The sequence below is a fragment of the Amia ocellicauda genome, chromosome 14, assembly GCF_036373705.1.
Source record: "Amia ocellicauda isolate fAmiCal2 chromosome 14, fAmiCal2.hap1, whole genome shotgun sequence".
Lineage (NCBI taxonomy): Eukaryota > Metazoa > Chordata > Actinopteri > Amiiformes > Amiidae > Amia > Amia ocellicauda.
Genome location: NC_089863.1, coordinates 7,491,222 through 7,516,245, shown reverse-complemented (window position 1 = coordinate 7,516,245; position 25,024 = coordinate 7,491,222). Strand labels below are relative to the sequence as shown.

Here is a 25,024-nt window from a genome sequence, read left to right as displayed (position 1 = left end):
CTTATTACAGATGTCTAGTGTTCTTTTCGTACATTGTCGCTGCTATACCGATCGTCAAAGTATTAAAAACCTCTCCATCGCACTGCAAAACAGAAAGCTCCAAAACAGTCACCGTAACTTCAGGCAATAACTGCGCAACAGCGCCAAAAAGCGTAGCGGCATCACTGAGTATTACACCCGTAGTGTTTTAGCTCTATAGAGAATGAACTGGAAAGCGTTAATAAAGTCACTGAAGCTTACCGACAGGAATAAACTGAACATTAATGATACTGCTGAGGGAAAAGATTGATACAATATTATATCATACACATACATAAAGACATATGTTCCTTTCTTTTGACTATTATAAATATAGGTGTTAATTGAATTATTGTCAAATGAATGTAATGACACTGAACACTTCATACCGCTAAAGGGGATTTGTTTTGAATGCAACTAGTAGGTGAAGTGGTGATTAAAAATCCACATTGCGACATTACACACGTCAATGTATAACTTGCTCATGATACGTTCTTCTGCAAGTAGAAGTAATCAACTACTTACACTTGTTTCTCAGGGTAAAAACTGTGGTAAAAATGCCTTCCATACCACGTGCCAATCTCTTCCTACGCAGAAGCGCAACTCCATTAGGAGGGGAGGGCTTTCTGCTATAAAATCACACAGCTCATCCCGAAAGAGAATCGTGGTTTTGATTTGAGAAAAGATGGAAGTGTCTGGGTGTGTCGGCTTTGGGGTGTTAGTGTTGCTTGTTCTCTGCGATGCCGCTAGAGTTGAAAAACACGGGAAAGGGCGGTTTGCTATGAAAACTCAAGCTATGGTAGCGTTTGACTCTCCTCTGTACCCGAAGCACAAGCAGCAGGATTCCCAGGCCGTGTCGGCAGTGTGCGGGGAGAGCACCATCCAGGTGCAGGTGAAGAGAGACCTGTTCGGTACCGGCCAGTTGATCCAGCCCTCGGATATTAGCCTGGGAGACTGCGCGGTTACCCGGCAGGATGACGTGGCGCAGGTCCTGTTCTTCGAGGAGGAGCTGCAGGATTGTCTTAGTAACCTTTCGGTAAGTACTGCTTCGTATTGATCGCCTGCTTTTCAAAGCCGACTATTCGCCAACATGTAAACCTGCTGTATTTGTAGATGGTGGCAGATGAACTAGTGTACAGTTTCTCCCTGGACTACAGTCCGAGCATGCTCAGCGGCACATCCATCGTGAGAACCGACACAGCCGCTTACGATATTGAATGCCACTATCCGAGGTGAGGACCGTCTTGTCCAGCCTGCTGTGGGCATTGAACTAACTCTGCCCACTCCTGCATGCCCAGGGACCTCCTTCTGCTTTCCTTCCCAGGTTTCACAATGTGAGCAGCAATGCCCTGGACCCCACCTGGGTCCCATACACCTCCACCAAGTCTGCTGAGGATGTCCTGGACTTCTCCCTGACCCTCATGACTGGTAGCTGTGTTCCTCTCCCTATAAGCTCTTGGATATTGCTTCTTCTATGCCTCTGACCAGTTCCTCCCCTGTTCCTGTCCAGATGACTGGCGTTCTGCGAGGCCGTCCAATGTGTACTTCCTGGGGGACGTCCTAAACCTCCAGGCCTCCTTCACAGTGGCCGACCACATGCCCCTGCTTCTGTTTGTGGACAGCTGTGTGGCCACCCTGGACTCTGACCTGACCTCTTCCCCCAGTTATACTTTCATTGGAAACCATGGGTTGGTCTTCCCCATTATCCCATCTATAGCTATGTGCCCCTACATCTCCTGTCACTGTCCTACTGGACTGGGGCTTCAGATGACCCATGTCCCCATCTCCTCAGGTGCCTGACTGATGCCAAGGTGACGGGCTCCAGCTCTCGCTTCATGCCAAGACCTCAGGACAACACCACGCTCCAGATGATGCTGGATGCCTTCCGGTTCTCTCCGAACGCCAGCAGCTCCGTAAGCCGTCCACCCATCGCCTTGCCTCTGCTCTCCACAAGCTTGACAACCCCGGTCCTTCCTCCTCTGCTTTCAGTGGTGTGCTTGTGAACCTGAGCAGAATTCCTCTTCAATGAAGGCTTGTCCCTCTCTCTCAGATCTACATCTCCTGCCACCTGAAGGTGATTCCTGCTTCCCAGAATGTGGACTCTGTGAACAAGGCTTGCTACACCGAGGGCAACAGGTGAGCAGTGGCAATGGTGCTGTATCCTGTGGGTTGGCTCTAGGGGTCTGTGCTGACTGCTGTGCCCCTACTCTAGCTGGATTTCTGTGGATGGGAGTGATCAGGTCTGTGGCTGCTGTGACTCCAGCTGTGTCCCGGGTGCCAGATCCAGGTATTTTAGGAGATACAGGAGGGACCTGGCATCCAAGGGGGGTAAGTGGGGTTTATTTGTCTCCCCTCACCCCCCCCCCCCCCTAGTGTATGTATTCTGCAGTGTTTAGGTTCCTGACCATCACCATGTTCCAGCTGAAGAATGGGAGGGTGATGCAACTGTTACTGTGGTTGTGCTTGAGAAGAACTGGGATTCCCTCCCTGTGATGGGTTCTGAAGTGCAGAGTCTTCCCTCAATGGGTGATGAGAAGATTGCAGGTATTGGACCTACCAGTGGCATCATACTTTGTTGGTTCAGAAGGCACTTCTTGCTGAAACCATTGGCTATGTTGGTGTCACTGAACTGCCTGACCTCTGCTTTCTTTGCAGGTGTACCTGCTGAGGTTGTGGTCCTGGCTGGTGTGGTGATTGCTGTGGGACTGGTCTGCATAGCTGTGCTGGGGACTGTGCTCTACAGGAGACCAAGCAAATCCATGTCCTAATTCATACTAATGTATGATTAACCTGCAATAAAGTAATTTCTGTAACGTGTCATTGAAGTGTAGTTTTCCACAATCTGGGTGAATGGAGGAAATGTAGCTAAACATGTAATAGCTGTAGATTCCCCCCTCAATGTGCTTAGCTGCTTTGTTGGTGCTGCTCAATATGGGGCTCTGTATGGAAATGGGTAAGGCTCCTTCTGTATGGGAGGGGATACAACTTTATTACTATTGGCATTGCTTTTCCCAGCTGCATCAATTCATATGTTCATATTTTATGGGATGGAAGTTATTGGTTGAATCAGTACAGTAGTTGATTTAAAATATTAAGTTAATTATTCATATCTCATACAGTTAAACTTGTCTGTTATGTAGTAGAGGTGAGGGAAGTATTGGTATAGTACAGTTGGGGGGGGGGGGTGAACCATATTGTAAATACTGTCTTAAAGGCACATTTAAATTGTTAAATCGCACAAACTGCTATATCTAGGGTGTGGGATGGAAGTTCGGGGAGAGGAATTTACTGTGAGGGGTCTAGGGGTGCCTGGGTTCCACTGGTGATGTAGAAGTTTTGAGGTGAATGCAAGTATCCTATAGTGATGCTCAAATTTATCAACATTTTCAATTAGTTTGAGGTCCTTATTTATGTACATATGTATGAGCTGATAAAGTCAGTCTTCTGTCATAGGGGAGTGCAGCTATGTTTAGTAGTTTTAGCTCACTGAACATCACTTGTAATATGGGCACATTACAAACCGGTCTCCATATAAATAAGTACAGTATTAAGCCTTCTGCTCTAACTTATCCACCCGCTTGGCCTAGCTGGTACTATTGGGGTGATACGACCGCCACGGTTACAATCACATCCACACTTATTTGTTTCATATATCCACTGGCCCCAAGGGGGGTGTCTGACCATTCCATTTGATAAAAATCAAACTCTGGGATCCATGACTGCTGATTAGGATGTAATTTGCATAAACCAACCCTGATTGGCTACTGACCGTACAGCTTGGAATGTCTGTATGTATTGAATGTTCCACCATTCAAATCAGTTGGAAAATTTAGGTTTTCAATTGACCATAAATCAATAAAATAACTATTGATCCTAGCCAGGAGTGCGGCATTCCTTTCCAAAACAAGTATAAAGATCTCTGGGACAGTTGGACCCTGGGTGAGTCCTGGTCTGGTTTGGGTCTAACGTGTCCCGAGCGGATGGGATTGCCATACTCCTGAAGAACCCCTTCATAGAAGTTACATTTTTTAAATAATAGAAGCAGGCAGGTTGGCCAGCCTCGACTTTAAATACAAGGGGGCTGTATTGAGACTGGTCAATGTCTATGCCCCCACTAGTCAGAGAGAGTGTCCTCTTTTTCCCTCAGCCACACCTGCTCCTGATTGGCACCTTACCAGTTGTCATTTCAGGTGATTTCAACTGTGCCCTGAGGGATGTAGACCGGAGTAAGCCCCGCAACGATGGAACCAGCAGGGATCTCGCTGCAAATCGTGTAGGACTTTGAACTCTGCAACGCAGGTCGGGGCCTGGTGCCCCTGTTCACCTGGGTGAGTTCTTCTGGCTCCTCCTTCTCCAGGATAGATCTCATCAGACAGGCATACCAGTAAATTGATTACAAGAATCATATTTTGGTTTGTCTAGGGGAGTAAAATGGAGTGGCTGACATGAGTGCTGATGGTGAAGGGCACCCTGGATGGAGGTAGGGGATCCCTGACATTGTGCGGCTCATTAAGATGCAGGGGCTGGTATATGTGGTTAAAAACATCCAGGCTGCTGGATGAACCGCTTTTACTTTGCCAGCAGCCTGTAACCACTCAGGCTCTGCGCCATGGATAACACCAGGCCGCACTCGTGGGATCCACCGCTGTTCTACAGGGTGCTCCAAGCCTTTGTACTCTAAGTAGGCCTCCGCAAAGCCTCAGCAGAATAGAAGATTTTCCTCCCGAAACCTGCCAGAATATCTGGGCTAATGCTACGCACGTTTGCCTCACAAATACGCAGTAAGATGTTGCCTGGATGGCTGTGAGTCGGTGTCTCCCCACTCCAGTGTTCATGTATAGAAAGGATTTGGCCCTGTTTGACACCTGCCCCTACAAGGGCTGCCTGGGAAAGTAGACGGATGGTCATATTTTTAAGGAATGCCCCTCCTCTTGCAGGGTCTGGCTCTTGTTCTGTTCATTCCTCCATAGGTTTACCCTACCTGCGCTGATGACCACCCAGCAGATCCTTTTACGGACCAGCCAGGGGCTTAACAACATCAACTCTGAGGTGCTGGTGGCATGTCGTCTGCGCAGTAAAACAGGCTCTGTGGGAGGGACGGAACATCTGCTTGTTCAATAAGCAGGAGCTGGACCCGAAAGTTATTGCACAAAGGGGCATGGTCCTAGTACAAGATCATGTCAATCTGGAAATCCACCAGAGGGGCAAGGAGGAAGCCTCTGAGAAGTGGAAAATTCAAGATCTGGGGGAGCTTAAAATCCCATGATAACACCTCTGGGGAGTCCAACTGCTTTTATTCTTTTACCCTTTGAAATGATGATGATTGTTATTAATTGCTTTTAATGAGTTGAATTTAATGTTGTATCCTGATTTGTTTCAGCTTCTTTTGATGATTTTCCTGTTGTTGTTTGTTTGTTTTTTGTTTGGTGCATTGACCATTCTCTTTTCTTTTAAAATGCATTAGATAGTTTTTTGTTTCATTTGATGGTTTTATGTTTTTTTTGTTTTGTCTAATGCATTTACTGTTAAGCTTTCAATGCTTCAAATGGTTTTTGCACTTGAGTTAATTTAATGTAATTACTTGGCTTATACACTTTAAGTCCTGTTATGATTTATATTAGGATTTTAAATGTTTTAGCAATGGATTTTAAGTGTAATCATAAGTATTACAATTGTGTACGTTTTTATTTTGCAATTGTAAAATACTTAACCTAATAAACAGTATTGACCCTAGCTGTACATAAGTTCACAAGCTGTATTTGAAGCATATTATAAGTGTAACTTTATTTTATTGTGTAATTATCCAGTGTGACTTTTTACCTTTCTGTATGTGCACACATTTCTATTACTAACAAACCACTGTACTTTAAACTGTTCTTTAAAGCAACTGATACATTAATACAACTAAGTTAGCAAGGAAATGGTAAATAACTACATTATTTTCTGGGTCTGTTATTGGAAAAGTTAACATAAAAAGTTTGATGTTTCTTGTTCTTGGGACACTTGAAAGCAACTCACAAACCCCCTCAAGTCGACTGCAAAATTAATTTAAGTTAGCAAGTATATAAGTAAGTAAATAGTAAATAAATAGTTTGTTTTTAGAAAAGGTAACAAAAAGTTACCTTTCACGGGACAGTTAAAAGAAACTCATTTTCGCTGTGTGACCTGTAGCAAGAAATCTGCCATTCCAGAACTCTGTAGTCACTATAGTAAGAGTAAAACTCAATATTTACCTGTGATGTATACTCATAAGTGAATGACTAGGTGAGTGCATGCTTTTCATATAATGGTAAATTGCAATGGTTCAAGAAAAAACAAGCATGTAAATATACATCTTTATTATTTGGATTTTAAGAATAACCTCTGTGTTCAATTAAAAGTATTACTATGTTACTAAACTAAAACTATGTTATTTGATAAAAAATCTCTCTATTGTGCTGTAAAAACAAAGCGCTGCTGTAAATTCAGGCAGAAACTGCGCAACAGCGCCAAAAAGCGTAGCGGCAGCATGGAGTATAACATTCGTTGTGGTTTAGCTCTATAGAGAATGAAAGAGACAGCGTTTGGGCAGCCAGCTAATTATGTCACTGAAGCTTACCTACAAGAATATACTGAACATTAATGATAAAGCTGAGGGAAAAGATTGATACAATATTATATCATACATATACATAAATACATATTTTCCTTTCTTTTGACTATTATACATATTGGTCTTAATTGAATTATTGTCAATTAAATAACATGTAATAATTCATACCATTCCAGCGTATGTGTTATGTATGCAACTAGTAGGTGAAGTGCAGATTAAAATTCCACATTGCGACATTACACACGTCAATTTATAACTTGCACGAAGGATACATTCTCCTGCAAGTAGAAGCAATTAACTATTTAGACCAGCCTTGTTTCTGGGGGCAACTGTGGGACTTAATGCCTTAAATTCCACGTGACAATAGGTGTCATTCTTAAAATGCAGAAGCAGAACTTAATTAGGAGATGAGGTCTTTCTGGGTATAAAATCAGACAGTCGCAGTGAAAATATATTGTGGTTTGCTTTGGCCAAAAAGAGTATACAATGGGAGTTGTTTGCTGGTTCGGCTTTGGCATATTAGTGTTGCTTGTTCTCTGCGATGCAGCTATAATTAATAAATTCGGGAAAGGGCGGTTTGCGATTAAAGCTCAAGCTATTGTAGCGTTTGACTCTCCCCTAGACACGTTGCACAAGCAGCAGGATTCCCAGGCCGTGTCGGCAGTGTGCGGGGAGAGCACCATCCAGGTGCAGGTGAAGAGAGACCTGTTCGGTACCGGCCAGTTGATCCAGCCCTCGGATATTAGCCTGGGAGACTGCGCGGTTACCCGGCAGGATGACGTAGCACAGGTCCTGTTCTTCGAGGCGGAGCTGCAGGATTGTCTTGGTACACTGTCGGTAAGCGATGCTTCCTTTCAATCGCCCATTTTCAAAACCCGACTTGTAAATCTGCTCCATTTGTAGATGGTGGCAGATGAGTTGGTCTACAGTTTCTCCCTCAACTACAATCCGAGCATGCTCAGCGGCACATCCATCGTGAGAACCAATCCAGCCATTGTCGATATTGAATGCCACTATCCGAGGTGAGGACCGTCTTGTCCAGTCTGCTCTGGGCATTGAACTAACTCCTGCATGACCAGGGACCTCCTTCTGAGGCTTGGCTTCTGCTTTCCTTCCCAGGTTTCACAATGTGAGCAGCAATGCCCTGGACCCCACCTGGGTTCCATACACCTCCACCAAGTCTGCTGAGGATGTCCTGGACTTCTCCCTGACCCTCATGACTGGTAGCTGTGTTCCTCTCCCTATAAGCTCTTGGATATTGCTTCTTCTATGCCTCTGACCAGTTCCTCCCCTGTTCCTGTCCAGATGACTGGCGTTCTGCGAGGCCGTCCAATGTGTACTTCCTGGGGGACGTCCTAAACCTCCAGGCCTCCTTCACAGTGGCCGACCACATGCCCCTGCTTCTGTTTGTGGACAGCTGTGTGGCCACCCTGGACTCTGACCCGACCTCTTCCCCCAGTTATACTTTCATTGGAAACCATGGGTTGGTCTTTTTCCTGTTATCTTTGGCATGGCTATGTGCTCCTGCATCTCCTGTAGTTCTCCTATATTGGGGACATTGGTCTTCTGAAGCCCCATCTCCCCAGGTGCCTGACTGATGCCAAGGTGACGGGGTCCAGCTCTCGCTTCATGCCAAGAACTCCGGACATCTCCCAGCTCCAGATGATGCTGGATGCCTTCAGGTTCTATCAGAATACCAGGAGCTCTGTAAGACCCCCTCTCCCCTTGCCCCTTCCTCTTTGCCTCCACTTTCCACAGGCTTGACACCCCCGGTCCTTCCTCCTCTGCTTTCAATGGTGTGCTTGTGTTCCTTGGCAGAATTCCTCTTCAATGAAGGCTTGTCCCTCTCTCTCAGATCTACATCTCCTGCCACCTGAAGGTGATTCCTGCTTCCCAGAATGTGGACTCTGTGAACAAGGCTTGCTATACAGAGGGCATCAGGTGAGCAGTGGCAATGGTGCTGTATCCTGTGGGTTGGCTCTAGGGGTCTGTGCTGACTGCTGTGCCCCTACTCTAGCTGGATTTCTGTGGATGGGAGTGATCAGGTCTGTGGCTGCTGTGACTCCAGCTGTGTCCCGGGTGCCAGATCCAGGTACTTCAGGAAATACAGAAGGGACCTGGCATCCAACGAGGGTAAGTTGGGTTTATTTGCTCCTCCCCACCCCCCCACCTACCCAGTGTATGTTGACTGCAGTGTTTAGATTCCTGACCATCTCCCTGTTCCAGTTCAAGAATGGGAGGGTGATGCAACAGTTGCTGTAGTTGTGCTTGAGAAGAACCAGGATTCCCTCCCTGTGATGGGTTCTGAAGTGCCAAGACTTCCCTCAATGGGTGAGAAGATTGCAGGTATTGAAGACCTTCCAGTAGCATGATGCCATCTTTGTTCAGAAGGCACTTCTCACTAAAGGTGTCTGTGAGCTGCAATTCTTTCTTTGCAGGCGTCCCTGCTGAGGTTGTGGTCCTGACTGGTGTGATTGCTGTGGGGCTGGTCTGCATTGCTGTGCTGGGGACTGTGCTGTACAGTAGATCAAGCAAATCCATGTCTTAAGTAATACTATGTATGATTTAAAAAATGGCAAAGATGTTGTATATTTTTAGGCGAGAAGTGTAGTTTTGTACAATATTGGTGAGGGGAGCAAATGTCATGGCTTAAGTTCTCATCACACCATGCACCCCTACCCCTCAATATGTTTTTAAATGTCAGTTTGTGTGTGTTGCTCCTTCTGTCTTTGCAATACAAATGGGTATGGCTGCTGTTCCTCCTGTAAGGGATGGAGCTAAAACATCTTGGGATACTATCCTGCCAATTACTGGCTTTGGTTTTACCAGCTGTATCAATTTCAGGGCCTTGTTTCAAATTCTTAAGTCTAAGCTTCTATATGGGCTTTTGATTTTACTATTTTGCAATATTCAGAATCTTTCCTTATTTATGGTCTGATTTTGATGTGCCTGTGTAGGAGAACATGCAAGAGTCATGGTTCTTTAGCAGTTTCTCCTCCCTCCCCCCCCCCCCCCCCCAGAAGATTGAATTTATACTTTAAGATTTCAAATCGACACCTAATCCTGAATGGTGCAGGAATGACCTGAGCTGCACTAATTCCAATGGCAAATCAATTTGACTGACTGATAATGAAAGGTGGGTGTACTTTCTAAGGTTAATCCTCAAGACAATAGACTGTGGTAATGAACAATGATTTGTATTTGGTGCTAATATCTGTATTTCCTTTTAGAATTTACATTTAAAGTATCACTCCCTCAGCTAAACTGCTTAAGGCTAAATAAACTTACTTTGACACTATCTGCACCTGCTACTGTAGAGGGTTGTCTGAACTACTGAATCTGTTTTACACAGTACTCTCTAAATGTATAATGAAAAATTCAGGCTTGAAATGGATTAGAATGAGACATGAGTTAAATGACTTTGGCAAAGTTATACAAGCATTTATTTTCTTATTCAATTAACAAATTTGATCCTGTTATTGCAAAACCAAGCCACTAATTTAAACCCTGATTTCTACTGTACATATCAATGTATCAGCTAGAACAGTTGTGTGTATTTGTTAATAAACAACTTTTGATTTAATTAATCTCCCACAACCAGAATTTTAAATATTTTCCTCTGGCTTTGATAATCTAGAGAGATTGATTCCTTTGGTCTTGTAATCCATGTCTCAAGGTCTCTAGAGGGATATTCAACAACCTATCGTTTAACCTCTTCAGTTCCTCCAGGACAGTGGTTCCCAACCCTGGTTGCTGGTTTTTGTTCCAACCAAGCTCTTGTTTACTTAATTTAACCTAAATTGAAGTAATCTGTTTAGATTTCACGTTTTAAGTTGTGTAATGAAGAAGTTGGTTCTTTTAAGAAGTAAAACTCCTACAATTTTGTACTTAATTTAGTAAACCTCATTCAATTAAGTAATTGGGAGTTTGGTTGAAACAAAAACCAGCAGGCTAGGGGGTCCTCCATTACCAGGGTTGGGAGCAACTGCTCCAGGAGGTGTGACATGCCCTGTCAGCCTGCTGTTCATAGTTTGTACCATCTATGGGGTGAGGTGTGGAGCTTGTGGTGGTGAAAACAGGGTTTTGATTTCTGGGCCTAACCATCTGGTCACAGACTTGGCTGTTTCCAAACTACTTAGCAATCCCAAGGAAAGTCCATTTGCTTGATCTTACTTGAGCTTATTGACACCAGGGCCCCATTCCTCATACCTGGTTTAATTAATACAAGCTAACCTGATGGATTCAGTTAGCCTGACTTAAATTATTGGATTATCTCCTATGGTAACTTACTCCTTGGGATTTTAAGCTTTCTTTGAGGAATGGAATTCACCAGACTTCTGTTAAGTTATCATGAAAGTTATGTCTAACTCTGCAAACTATGAGGAAAGGGGCCCTGGTTGTTTTTTTTTTTCTCTTGTAAATATCCTCATTAATGTTGGCATAAGCTTTCGTTTATATGAACAAATTATACCATGTATCCAAGGAAGCTCTATTTTTGTTTGACTACTAAATGTGTTGTGAAAAGGACTTGTGGGTTACTCAGATGGGTTTATACATGCAGAGAAGCAGTACATTGGGTGAAAAGAAAAAAAATTAAAAGCTTATATTGAGAACAAGTCTGGCTTCGGGGCTGTATTTCAGCAGGGCAAGGACTCTCAATCATGTACTGAGCTGTGCTGTTCTGAATAAACTGTGGCTGTAAATGGGCCAAGGTATCTTTTGTTATAAAAAGTAAAAGACTGTCGCCTACAATACTTACCATAGCAGCCCTGCACACTTGCACAAATGTGTGAGTAAAGCATTGTTGTCCCTTAAAGGTTAATTGAATTCCATTTCCTAAATATAGTTAATATCTTATCTGGAATATTTATACTTGCTTGCATACTGAGGAATCCCACTCCCCACATTCTACAGGAAACTGTAGCTCCAGTTGAAGAAGCTCATATAAAAACATCATATTGGCTGTCCACCTAGCAGCAGGTAAGGTGTGTGTGTTTTTTTTTTTTTTTTTTTTTTTCCCATTCAATATTCAGTGCTCAGTGATATGTACTAAGACACTTCTTGGGTGCAATGGGGTGGTCCATCTGTTGGAAGTCCGCAGCAATGTTAGAAAACACCCTGCCTTTGGTTTCTGGGAATCGGGTGAGTATGAAGAAGGTGGCAATGAGGGCAATGCCCATGAACAGGAGGTAGGTGTAAGGCCCAGCTTCTCTCTGAAATGGTGTAGAAAGGGTGTGTGTTAAGGGTTATCTTCATCATTATATATATATACACACACTCACCTAAAGGATTATTAGGAACACCTGTTCAATTTCTCATTAATGCAATTATCTAACCAACCAATCACATGGCAGTTGCTTCAATGCATTTAGGGGTGTGGTCCTGGTCAAGACAATCTCCTGAACTCCAAACTGAATGTCTGAATGGGAAAGAAAGGTGATTTAAGCAATTTTGAGCGTGGCATGGTTGTTGGTGCCAGACGGGCCGGTCTGAGTATTTCACAATCTGCTCAGTTACTGGGATTTTCATGCACAACCATTTCTAGGGTTTACAAAGAATGGTGTGAAAAGGGAAAAACATCCAGTATGCGGCAGTCCTGTGGGCGAAAATGCCTTGTTGATGCTAGAGGTCAGAGGAGAATGGGCCGACTGATTCAAGCTGATAGAAGAGCAACTTTGACTGAAATAACCACTCGTTACAACCGAGGTATGCAGGAAAGCATTTGTGAAGCCACAACACGTACAACCTTGAGGCGGATGGGCTACAACAGCAGAAGACCCCACCGGGTACCACTCATCTCCACTACAAATAGGAAAAAGAGGCTACAATTTGCACAAGCTCACCAAAATTGGACAGTTGAAGACTGGAAAAATGGTAGAGTCAGAATTTGGCGTAAACGGAATGAGAACATGGATCCATCATGCCTTGTTACCACTGTGCAGGCTGGTGGTGGTGGTGTAATGGTGTGGGGGATGTTTTCTTGGCACACTTTAAATGCCACGGATTACCTGAGCATTGTTTCTGACCATGTCCATCCCTTTATGACCACCATGTACCCATCCTCTGAGGGCTACTTCCAGCAGGATAATACACCATGTCACAAAGGTCGAATCATTTCAAATTGGTTTCTTGAACATGACAATGAGTTCACTGTACTAAACTGGCCCCCACAGTCACCAGATCTCAACCCAATAGAGCATCTTTGGGATGTGGTGGAACGGGAGCTTCGTGCCCTGGATGTGCATCCCACAAATCTCCATCAACTGCAAGATGCTATCCTATCAATATGGGCCAACATTTCTAAAGAATGCTTTCAGCACCTTGTTGAATCAATGCCACGTAGAATTAAGGCAGTTCTGAAGGCGAAAGGGGGTCAAACACAGTATTAGTATGGTGTTCCTAATAATCCTTTAGGTGAGTGTATATAAAGATGCAATAAGTCTTCATTTCCTGCTAACATCTTAATCCAAGACTGTATGTCATCATTTCTTGGTAAGTCCCAGTGAACCATCAGTTGGAGTTTGGTTACATTGCTTATTTCAAAGAGATGCTGTTCTTTAAGTAAGCTCCTATAGAATCTGAGGATTAGCATGGCCAGGAGCAGCAACTTCTCACAAGAAGCCACAGACACCTGGAACCAAGATTCCAGATGTGTAGTGGAAGCTGACTCTCCAGGATCCTTCAAGAAATTGCTTGATACGTGCCTTGGATCAAGAACTGCTACTGCACCCAGGTGAGTTATTTACATGGAAAGACCTAACTTAATTTGTGACTTTCCATTTGTTATGGTCTAATGCAGTAGTTGTTCACTTTTTGTTGTTTTTGGTTTCAATTGAGCTCTACGTCGCTAAATTTAAGCTCTAATTGCTCATTTGGATCTTGTTTAATATCTTGCAGTAATTTTAAAAATCGGATATGAGCAAGGACATCAATTATGTGAAAGTTGATCTGGAGCAAGAATAAAAAGACCAGGTTTTCTGCGACCTTGAAAAGGGTTTATGACTCAAGTTGGAGGACAAGGACTTAAAAACCCAGACTTTTAGGAGGTCAGTCATCTAGAAAATGGCTATATGAAGGGTACAGTACCAGCAGTTGGGGGTATATGAGTGCCAGGAGGAATTTTGCTCCCCAGTTTAGAATACTGGACATAGCCATGGCAACTGGCCGAGCAGACTGGTCCAGCAGCTCCGCTCCGATGAACCAGGAGATGGGGCCAGGTCCGAGCTCGTAAGCTGCGATCAGGCAAAACACCTGTGCCACATGGAGATAGGCCATCTGTGGAACAATGCTCTGCAAGGAGTGGGAGCAGACGTTAGTCTATGGAAAATTAGGAAAATGTCGGTAGTAACAAACTGGTGGCATCCCAAAATGAACATGGTTGAATGTGCAGTTGTATAAACTGCATTGGTTAGTCAATAGTGGTATGTCTAATTGTGGTAAGTGCATTATGTGTCATGCATGTAAACAAAGTGTATCTTTACACAAATCCCTTATCTATTTGAGTGTTCTCACCAGTAGAGCACTCGAAATGGTCATCACAAGGTTACACAGCCCCAGCACCAGGAAACCCACAAGCAAGAGCATCCTCCGTCCTGCTGTTTCCACCATAAACAGCTGTGGGACACACAATAGTAGAGGTCAGCAGAGAGTGATTTAAAGGCTTATGACTACTGATAGGCACTGTTAAAGTCACTGCTTGTTCATTCAATAAATAAGAGTTCCTACTTAGGCCTAGACCAAATCAAAAAAGTTGCCAATCACAGGTTTTTCAATACTGTGATTTTTGGGGGATTTGACAAGCGAGGGATGATGACTTATAGTTAGGGTGACCATATAACTCCATGGTCTAATGACACCACTGCTAAAATGAGTCCTGTGGCACTTCCATAAATAAATATTTTAAAATAGAAATTAAAAGTACAAAATTTTTATCAGTCTTCTACATTTTGGAGGTGTTTGAAACTGTGAAGTTACTGTTTTTCTTGTGAATTAATAAAGGATCGCAGAAGAATGCTAATCTGTCAGTCCAAGCTAGAACACAAAGTAGCAATTAACATTTGGGCCTTGAAATTCAGCACTGAAGTGTAGCAATGACCTTCCAATGTAAATAGGGAAAAAAAAACACGTATTAACTCACAGACACCACGGTGAAAAGCACATTGATGGAGCCCACTCCGATGGTGATGTACTCAGCTTCTTCAAACCCGGCCCCAAGAAACACTTCAGTGGAGTAGTTGATGAACTAAGAACAGCAGAAGAAAGAAGAAAAAATTAACAGGAGAGTGAAATAGCTCATATCATTCTAGAACAGGATGTTCTGATGTCACTGTCCATTAATCCACAGAACAGAGGTGATTGGGATCTGATTAAAGAGTTTGTGAGAGAATGAGCATCTTATACAGAGCCAAGAAACAAAACCGTTGAACTGGGAGGCCACAGTTAACCCTGGAGGAGGTATAAGGCAAATTGCTGAAAACCAACAGTATAGTGACTGCAGGAAGGTATGCACACATTTTCAGTTTCTTAACTGTGTTTTGGTTTGAACACGAAGATTTCGTTTCATAAGAGAAACGTGAAAACTCTCTAAGACTTTTGCACTGTGTACTGTGAGGCAGCCATAAGCAGCAATGCTCCTTTTCTGTTCAGTCAAGTGGAAGGGTTATTTCCCCTCATTAGGGTATGTAATTGTACAGTAAGATGGAAGTGTTTTGGAACCTTCAATAATATATCCTTCACAAATGTATATAGTTTTATAAGCAAAGTGTATTAAACTAAATGCATTAGTGAATAAAAATGCACCACCATATATATATATATAATGTATTCCATATTACCTTAATGTATCCAGAAAAGGATTTGGCACAATGAAGTAGCTGATAGTTTGACTGGATCAAGGAAAACTGATCATTGTGGACTTGAGTCGCAACATCTAGCACTTACTGCATTGAATCCAGAGAAATTTGCCCCCAGGCAGATGACAACAATGATCACGATTGGCTCCCTGTATCTCTGCCCCATCAGGAACTCTTTAACGGTGATGCTCTTGGTGCTGAATGTGGATTCCAATTTCATCTCCTTCAATTCAGCCACAATATCATTGGACTTGCCTCGTAACCTACGCAGAGCTGACACAAAATAGAGGCAGGCTGACAGGAGACAATGTGAAAAGATGACCATGTGTTTGGCTGTCCTACCAAAATGATACAAAAGAAAAACTCAGACTACAGAACAGAAGTGTCTAGCCACTGAGTACAGAAGGGGACTCTCTATACAGCATGGAAACCAAAGCCAAATTAAAAGGAAACAACTGGGACAACCTCAGCCTTTGCACACAGATTGTGTGCTTGATCCAAGCCATGGTAACACCATCTCACCTGCCTCCGCTTCTGCCTCCTGTCCCAGGTTGAGAAGGAGGTACCGGGGACTTTCTGGACAGAAGGACAGGGTCAGGTACTGCAAGAGAGCTGGGACCAGGGAAAGCTGCAGCATCAGACCTAACCGGCTCTCGGAGCCCATGACCACATCCAGACTCATCACCTGCAGGGCACACACAGAGCTGCCCCTCAGTCATACAGCCTGGGAAAAAGAAAGTCTTGGCACAGAAAACCACTCCCTGCAACCATGTCTTCAGTGACGCCAAAGCGTTCATGCCATTACGCATGATTTCTTTGTGGGCCCAGGTCTCGCTCCCAGTACAGCACAATCTTACTCTTTTGTTTAGTTCAAAATGGGAAGTCCATGCATCAGTGTAGACTATGATGCCACTTCAGTGTCTCTATATATTTCAATCTCGAGACCCCAACTGTGACAAAGCTCTTTAACTGGACAACGTCTGGGAAATCAATGAGGCAACATAGACAGAAGGGGCAACGACATCAAGGACAGCCTGAAGAGCTTCACTTGTGTGCACTTACCATGCCCAGGAGTATTCCTACTGTGTAGGAGACCTGATTGAGGGTGGAGAAGGCCCCACGCAGGGCTATGGGGGAGACCTCCTGGATGTAGAGGGGGTTTAAGCTCATGGCCAGGCCGCAGAACAGCCCGAAAACCAGCCGCCCCAGAACAAAGGCTTCGAACAGCTCGCAGAACTGAGAGATGCTCATCAGAAGCACTGCTACTATGGACACTGCATTGGCAATCAGAATAGAGTTCCTCCTAGATATGAAGAATAGTTATAATCAATTGATCTTGCACCTTGCCCAGAGTGCTTCACAGTTTTTGTTTTTCTCTCCTCTGTGCCAAATGGTTTACTTTGTATGAATAAGACAAGCTGGTGTTGGTTTCAATATGGAGAGCACTCTGTGGGAACAATGGGATGTGGTTTTAACCTATCAAGTGACTACAGCTTGCTGAAACCCAGTCCTACACATATAATTAACATATGCGTACTATTTACATTTAGTGTATTTATTACTTTTCTAGTTGTGTGTGGTTTGTGACTTCCATGTGCTACATGGCTTGAAACTCTGGATGACTGAGCAATCGATGACCACCCATTATTGGTGGTCAGCATAACTCCAGCCAGCAGTGGTCATCACCAACTAACCCATTACACTATAAACAATAGGAAATTAACAACATAATACAATATATCATAAATGTAAAATATTGCATAACTGCACTATACCAGATAAATATTAATTGATTTAATGATTGATTTATTAATTGAAGTCCAAGTGGAACACTCCTGCCAACACCATACAACAGCAACAACAATAACAACAATCTAGGTGCATTGCTCTGTTTAAAGAGTGTCATACATGCATGAGGTGTCATCATACCTTTGTGTACTTGAGAAAGAGATGTAGACTAACGTTCTCATTTTTGTGAAGAATAGCACCTATCCTATAATACCTTCTGTTAAGTTCTGCAGTTGATTCCATACCTTCCAAAGGACTCCGCCAGCCACTTGACGCCCAAAGCCCCAAGCAGGGCCCCAAAGTCCTTGCCACTGACGGAGAGCGACCAGAGAAAAGTGAGTTTCGATTCGGAAATGGAAGAATTAAATTGGGACTGCCAGGAGGAATTGAACACCTTCACAATTACCTATGGGGACACAATCCACGAATAATGGAGATTAACATGGGTAACACTTTATAGTATGGTGTCATTAATAAATGATTGGTAAATTGTTTATAAAACAGTTAGGAACCTTTAATAATTCAATTTGAAAAATATCACTAAACCTTTATAAGATATGATTGATCATTTGTATTAAAATAGTGTTTTGCAAGCAGCCATAATCATTATTATGAATGATAAATCATGCCTTATAAAGGTTTAGTGATATTTATATATTGGTGGTTGTAAATGGTGGTTGTAAATGAAGGGACTTGAAATCAGTCCTATCACTTACCCGTTCAGGGGCGTTGATGTTCCCCGAATGGTAGCCAATCTGTAGAGACCCAAGTACAGCCGAGAATATGGAGGTCAGGAGAATCGGTGTCAGTGGACTCTGGACAAAGAAAAGTTATCACAGAATTGTTTTTCATTTTAGGATAAATAGATTAGAACGATAGATTTCCTTGAAGTCCATAGTTCAGACAAGGCTGCTGAAAAAGATGTACCTAAAGTACAGTGACCATATGGCTCCATAATCTCTGGGACACTATGAGGCAAGAAACTCAATGGAAGAGACGTTGGTAACTTGTTTGGTGTGTTTTTATTATTTAATGAAGCTGTAACTGCTGCTAGTGAATACAAATAATCAAATACAAGTAGCTAATTTGCAGTTTCTCCTTTGATCACATCAGAAACACTGATCTAATGTTTATTAAGTCTAATCGGCCCTCTAAAGTAAAACGACTGATTGCAGTACCTCATTTTGTCACACAGAATGCAGTTCCAGATCATGTGTACCATAGTTACACCAGTAAACGCATGGGAAGGTTTCCAAAATGACAAGGCTTGTTTTTGTTAACCAAATTGTTGCTCTTTTACATGCATGTGCCACCTGGGAGTTTTACACGAGGGTCCGTCCAAGTAGACTTTGGTATGTACTGAGTATGGAGTCTCCTGGTGCAGGATAGTTAGTTTAAAGCTATACTACCACTACACTCTGTCTTACAGTCAACTTCATAGTCATGTTTTGGACAATAAATAATCTCAATGAAGCAGATATCGTGCATTGGTATTTAAGTGACATGTTGCCAAATGGAAATAATACACTTACGTTTTCTGAATCCATGTAGACAAGCTTCCAGGTCTCTGTGCTGTTCCAAGATAAATCAATTAACAGAATTTTACCTTTAAAAGGTGCGCTTATTTGACAACTTTTGTCGTTATTACTACCCAAAAACAAAATAAAACATACAGAATCTATACAGAGACATTGGTCGGTTTGTCAATTTTATATCAGAACGGAATACAAACAAACAACCCAATATATAGAAATTGGTATCATTATTCTGGGAGGGGTAAAAAGGTGTGCGAATTCACCCCCCTCTCGTTACATTTGGATAAGAGAGTTTGTTGGCATGAAGTGCATGACTCATGTCTGGGTAAAATGCCAGATGCCGTACTCGACAAGCGTTTAAAAATTTCGAATAACTTAATTTTCAAAACGTTGTTCTGATTCACAATATAATATTCGACTTCTCTTGATGACGTTCTCTATTATTATTATTATTATTATTATTAATAATAATAATAATAATAATAATAATAATATTACACACTACATACAACACACACACACAACCGCACCGTAATTTATAGCCAATTAAGTTATAGGTGAATGGAGGAGGTTAACCGGAGCACCCGGATATATTATGATTCTTAGTATTATTATTGTTGTTGTTATTTAAATGGTTTCATGACGTCTGAGATATTGACGATACAACTACTACTACTACTATTACTGTTTTTGTTGCACCTGCTGCTCTCTTATATTTTGGGCTTTATGTTGCAGGCAATGACAAATTCCTACCACATATACTTACACGAGGACAGCTGTGTGTGGAGCTCCACGACAGGTCCAGAAGCAGCTTTCCAATAAATAACGGTCTTCCCCTGGGGTTTTTAAAGACGATTGCAAGAGTAGGCTATGTTATGGCAGGAGAGACAGACATGCACACGTCCTCTGCACGTCGGGTGAGTTGCTAGTGCAACGTGCCAGTGATCCATTCTAGCGGCTCTGACATATATTAAGATCTCTTCTCTATTCTGTCTTGTTTTGTACACAACACGAGAGAGAGAGAGAGAGAGAGAGAGAGAAACCTGTTTTCATCCACAAATTTGAATACCAATTGAACAGTATTCAAATCCCCGTGTCTTTTTATCTCATGCATTCCAACCCAATGACATCTCTTCATGCAAAGCACTTTCGGGGAATAAGGTAATTTCGTGACAAATGTAGACATGTGCCATGGGTGTGTAGAAGAAGGTTTTGCATACTTAAATAAATACACCACACATAGATGTCGATGATAGGCATACTTCATCTATGTATCATCTTTCATATCACATTAATAGCAGGCTGGGACTGATGAGCACTGAAACAAAACCATTGCCACTGAACAACAAACCACACGCCAAATAACAGATGCTTGTAATCGTTGCACATATTAGAATACCAGTTAAATACAGCTTCGGTTTCATGAAGCAAAAATAAAAAAATCAGAGGCCAGCTAACCAGTCTAGTGCACTTAGGCCTCCATCATGAGTTCCCAAGCGTCACGATATCAAAAGGTTGCAAAAGTTGCGGTTGTGTTTGGATTCGTTGCAATGGTGTATAACAAATTGATCAGATGTCTACTTTCTGCCTATCCAAACATAGAAACGAGGGCATGGGAATAACATCATTTAGCATATTGTAAAGCCTGATTGATCTTATAAAGGAACCAACTTTGTATCACATAATTTAAGAATTTAAATGGAAGCAAATTATACATTCAATTATGTAATATATATATATATATATATATTATATATATAATATATATATATATATATATATATAAATATTATATATATATATATATATATATATATATATATATATATATATATATATATATATTATATATATATATATATATATATATATATATTTTTTTTTTTTTTTTTTTAACTTTTGTCCAGAAATATTTTCAAACTTGTCATATGCTGAAATATAGCTTTGGAAAACGCGTGCTGTGAATTGTGTGGCTGGCCATGCACATGTTATAATTAAAACAGTGAGTACTCTCATGTACAGAAAAATAGCGGGGAATTTCCAGGCAATTTAAACGTTTGTAAATTAAGACAGCACCTATGTGTCCGTCTGTGGTTTCCCATTTCCTTTCCACTGTTATTATTGGTTTGACTGCTTTCTCATTCTCATATTTACGAGCTCATCTCGGAATCATATATTTTCAACATCTTTAGTTTATATTTCTCATACTTGCACAATGAATACTTTCTGGATCTTCCTGGTTTTCCAGACGTGTAAGTGTCTATGTCTTCTTCTGGTGGATTTGTATAGAGGTCATATCAAGATCAGGATACTATAGCATTATAAAGTTAATACATTGCCTTTTATTTGTATTTAGAAACTGCTAACAATGTTATTTTTAAATTAAGGGATACATAAAATCAAAACTTTGAGCCATTGTATTTTATGTATTATTTACTTTAAGTATTATATCTACCAAGGATTGCATTAACTGATAGTTAACTGTTTATGAATGTTAAATATAAATAAAACATAAACCTACGTAATACAAAAATAAATTTTACACATATGTATTACCTGTTGGATAAAAGTACACGTATTCATTTTATTATAAACATTGTTTAAATGTAAAATCACAAGCATTAAACTTGAACAATATATTAGCAAACAAGTTACTTTGTAGTGTCTTTTCTGTATGTTACTCTAAATTAGTCATAACCATTATTAGGGTTTTGTAAAATACCATATAATTCCCCAAATATTGCATGAGTGAAGCAAAAGTTACAATTAAATATTGCAAATATGGCATTCACATGTAAATCCAATATTGTATGTGAAAAACTAATTGTTTTCTCATTCTGCGTTCTGGGGAAGAATTGTGTTCTGTGTAATGTTTCAGAGTTAGAAACTGTTGTAGCAACATTTTGATGAATTATGTAGTGTGTTAGGTTGATGGAGAAAGCTAACCATATTTAACTTTTTCTTCTGTCAGGTATCAGCCTTATACAATGTATCTGTGAGTTTAAAATATGTTACTTTGTCATGTGTTCTGGCAGATAGAAATATTTGTATCTTACCTAATTTACTCCAAATGTCTGAAGTTATTGTTTCAGTCCTCATACTTTTATCTTTATATTCCATAATTTAGATCATGTGCTGTTGTATTTGCTCAGAATAGTATTTGATGTCTTTGAAATATGTTGAAGTCAAACTAGCTATGTTAAGAGAGAGATGCTAAACCACAGAATTGATAGATGTCACGACTGTAACAAACATGGTTAGAACTATTTCTCTTATCCTTTGTAATGCGCTGCTTGTTATTTATTGATTGTATTTTATGGTATATTTGTGTTATTGCTATCCTTTGAAGTTGAAATAATGTGCTGTGGTGCACCTTTTTTGGAACTGTAAAATATTTGTTGGTGTTGATTCACATTATGAAATGCATTGAGATATAAAGGAATCAATATGTAAGAATAATGGTGACAATGACAAAGTGCATCAATACAATATACACAGTAGATTTATCTTGGATAGGGATTGGAAACTAGAAGACTACAATTAATTCCTCTGTGTGAATTTACAGATTCTCCGTGGCTGACGGTGACATCTACTGTGGTGAAGAAAGAAGATGAGTTGCATTTTACGTGTGAATTGCCTACATTTGTTATGGTCTGTGGGTGTGACCTTTGCACAAGAGGTTTTCGAAAAATAACATTTAAACCTACCCAATACATCTCTAATGTTTATCATTTCCACGTGTTTGCCATTGATCTGGTCAGGGGAAGGACTGGAAGAATGCAAGTGGACTTATCTTGTGATTATTGTTATATGCATTATTGGAGAACGTTAACATCATATCCAAGCAACATCAAGAGAGTGGTGGTGTGGAGTAAGTGCAACAATACCCCGTGCTGCTCAAGCAATCTTACGCTGCCCAGCACTAGCTACGGCCTCAATCTCTTTTCTTTTCTTTTTTGTGTTTTATACTCGATCTAGAATCGGCAGTTGTTAATCAACTGGAGTGACTTCTGTAATAACACGGGAGGGAGGTGGTCAGTTACCTCACATAAACAACTCAAGTCCATGGTGCAAATAGCAGATGTGCAGCTGTCTAGGCAGATCTTACTTGAACAGTCAATAAGCCCAGTTTATCCACTTTGAAGCCATAAATGTTGCATGGCTAACACTCACCAAGACCTTGGGCTGGTTGCATAAACATAGTCTAAGCTTTGTCTTAAAAGTCATACTAACAATAGACGATCAGTTAAAACCGTCTTTCGTTAGACTTATTTTGTCAATGCATTCTGGGAATTATAAGACACTTTATTATAACAAACAAACAAACAAAAAAAACATGGCAGACGCTTCTCTAAAATAGCAAAGATCCTAGCTCACAGTAACAGAGAATCTATGCTAGTTATTGAAATATTATTATTATTAATAATATTATTATTATTATTATTATTAATATTTCTTGGCAGACTCCCTTATCCAGGGCAACTTACAACATAAGTGCAAAACAAAGTGCAAAAATACAGTTAAGTACAAGGCATCAATCATTACAAATTCAATTTAACTAAAACATAGCAATTCAAAATAATACATTACAAATTCCAATTTACAATTTACACAAGTACAGTAAGTTAGGTCCTACATCCTGGACGGTGAAAGCTAAGTACTGTCAAGATGTAGGGTCACAGTCAAGGGCTACAGGAAAGGGAGCAAGGAGGAAAATAAATTAAAAACACAAGAAGCATAATAAAACTGTGAAGTGCTATCTAGCAGGGATAAAAGGACTAATATTACAAGTACTGTCGGAAAAGATGTGTCTTGAGTGAGTGCCGGAAGGAGGTCAAGGACTCTGCTGTTTTGACTTCGGTGGGCAGGTCGTTCCACCATTTAGAGGCCAGGGATGAGAAGGAGTCGCTCTGGAGGAAGGAGAGTGGAGAGGAGGCAGAGTTAGTCTTCTGGCACTGGAAGACCGCAGTGGTCTGGAGGGGATGTATGGAGAGACGAGGTTCTGAAGGTAACTTGGTGCAGTGTGGTTGAGACAGCGGTAGGTGAGGGTCAATGTCTTGAACTGAATGCGTGCCGGTATCGGGAGCCAGTGGAGGGAGCGGAGCAGTGGAGTAGCATGTGCAAAGCGGGGCAGAGAGAACATCAGACGAGCCGCAGAGTTCTGGATGAGCTGGAGTGGGCGGGTAGTAGATGCAGGCAGGCCGGCCAGGAGGGAGTTGCAGTAGTCCAGGCAGGAGAGGACCAGTGACTGGACGAGCAGCTGAGTCGAGTAGTCGGTGAGGAAGGGACGGATCCGGCGTATGTTGCTCAGGAAGAATCTGCAGGTGCATGTCAGCATGCTGATGTGCTGGGTGTAGGAGAGCGCAGGATCAAAGGTGACTCCTAGATTTTTAGCGGAAGAAGGAGAGAGTGTGGTGGATTCCACGGGGATCGAGATGGGGAGGTCAGCAGAAGGTGAGGAAGAGTGGGGGGAAAACAGGAGATCCAATTTGGAGAGGTTGAGCTTGAGGTGGTGCGAGTGCATCCAGGCAGAAATAGCAGACAAGCAGGAGGAGATGCGAGAGGGTATGAGAGGGTCGGAAGAGGGAAAAGACAGGAGGATCTGGGCATCATCAGCGTAGAAGTGGTAGGAGAAACCATGGGATGCGATGAGGGGGCCCAGGGAGCGAGTGTAGAGAGAGAACAGGAGCGGGCCCAGGATGGAGCCTTGGGGAACGCCTGTGAGGAGAGGTTGTGGGGTGGATGAGGAGCCTCGCCATGTCACTTGGTAGGACCGGTCACTGAGGTAGGAGGAGAACCAGTTGAGAGCAGTCCCAGAGATCCCAAGGTCAGCGAGGCAGGAGATGAGGATGGAGTGATCAATGGTGTCAAATGCTGCGGAGAGGTCAAGGAGGATGAGGACTGAGGAGAGGGAGGCCGCTCGAGCACAGCTGAGGGAATCAGTGACTGCCAGGAGAGCCGTCTCAGTGGAGTGAGCTGTGCGGAAGCTGGATTGCAGAGGATCAAGGAGTGAGTGTTGGGACAGAAAGTCAGAGAGCTGACGGTGGACCGCCCGCTCGAGAGTCTTGGAGAGGAAGTGGAGTAGGGAGACAGGGCGTAGTTCTGAGGAGAGATGGCGTCAAGGGTTGGTTTCTTGAGCAGAGGGATGACATCAGCTTGTTTAAATGCAGAGGGGAAACAGCCAGAGAGGAGGGAGGAGATGAAGGGGAGAAGATCAGGAGCGGTTGCTTGGAAGAGGT

The 25,024-nt window shown here is 42.1% G+C and overlaps 3 protein-coding genes across 4 annotated transcripts; 2 read left to right on the top strand and 1 right to left on the bottom strand.

Annotated features, from left to right (window-relative positions):
- The first annotated feature begins 673 nt into the window (after positions 1-673).
- Positions 674-2,838, top strand: LOC136768508 (zona pellucida sperm-binding protein 3-like). 2 transcript variants are annotated; one of them, XM_066722740.1, is made up of 9 exons: positions 674-1,054; positions 1,132-1,250; positions 1,343-1,446; positions 1,529-1,706; positions 1,811-1,931; positions 2,069-2,154; positions 2,231-2,346; positions 2,440-2,562; positions 2,674-2,838. In XM_066722740.1, exons 1-9 carry the CDS (start codon positions 704-706, stop codon positions 2,784-2,786), a joined length of 1,311 nt encoding a protein of 436 aa, XP_066578837.1. In that variant the 5' UTR covers positions 674-703; the 3' UTR covers positions 2,787-2,838. The 2 variants fall into 2 exon arrangements, with proteins under 2 accessions (XP_066578837.1, XP_066578839.1); XM_066722742.1 differs by lacking the exon at positions 2,440-2,562.
- A 4,241-nt stretch (positions 2,839-7,079) lies between these two features.
- On the top strand, positions 7,080-9,621 carry LOC136768507 (zona pellucida sperm-binding protein 3). Its single transcript, XM_066722739.1, has 9 exons — positions 7,080-7,447; positions 7,514-7,632; positions 7,730-7,833; positions 7,916-8,093; positions 8,197-8,317; positions 8,466-8,551; positions 8,628-8,743; positions 8,837-8,956; positions 9,049-9,621. Exons 1-9 carry the CDS (start codon positions 7,097-7,099, stop codon positions 9,156-9,158), a joined length of 1,305 nt encoding a protein of 434 aa, XP_066578836.1. The 5' UTR covers positions 7,080-7,096; the 3' UTR covers positions 9,159-9,621.
- Positions 9,622-11,646: 2,025 nt separating this feature from the next.
- Positions 11,647-18,074, bottom strand: LOC136768094 (solute carrier family 2, facilitated glucose transporter member 1-like; the record flags this gene model as incomplete). The annotated part of the gene is made up of 9 exons (XM_066722149.1): positions 11,647-11,823; positions 13,697-13,900; positions 14,123-14,224; positions 14,748-14,852; positions 15,551-15,735; positions 15,985-16,147; positions 16,525-16,765; positions 17,496-17,656; positions 17,967-18,074. Coding segments are annotated over 9 exons (1,446 nt in total), but the record flags the coding sequence as incomplete, so codon positions are not given.
- Positions 18,075-25,024: the final 6,950 nt, after the last annotated feature.

Coding starts and splice junctions, on each gene's coding strand:
- LOC136768507 (XM_066722739.1), top strand. CDS start 7,097: ATGGGAGTTGTTTGCTGGTTCGGCTTTGGCATATTAGTGTTGCTTGTT. Junction 7,633..7,729: donor ATTGAATGCCACTATCCGAG/GTGAGGACCGTC, acceptor TTTCCTTCCCAG/GTTTCACAATGTGAGCAGCA. Junction 7,834..7,915: donor CTCCCTGACCCTCATGACTG/GTAGCTGTGTTC, acceptor GTTCCTGTCCAG/ATGACTGGCGTTCTGCGAGG.
- LOC136768508 (XM_066722740.1), top strand. CDS start 704: ATGGAAGTGTCTGGGTGTGTCGGCTTTGGGGTGTTAGTGTTGCTTGTT. Junction 1,251..1,342: donor ATTGAATGCCACTATCCGAG/GTGAGGACCGTC, acceptor TTTCCTTCCCAG/GTTTCACAATGTGAGCAGCA. Junction 2,563..2,673: donor GGGTGATGAGAAGATTGCAG/GTATTGGACCTA, acceptor CTTTCTTTGCAG/GTGTACCTGCTGAGGTTGTG.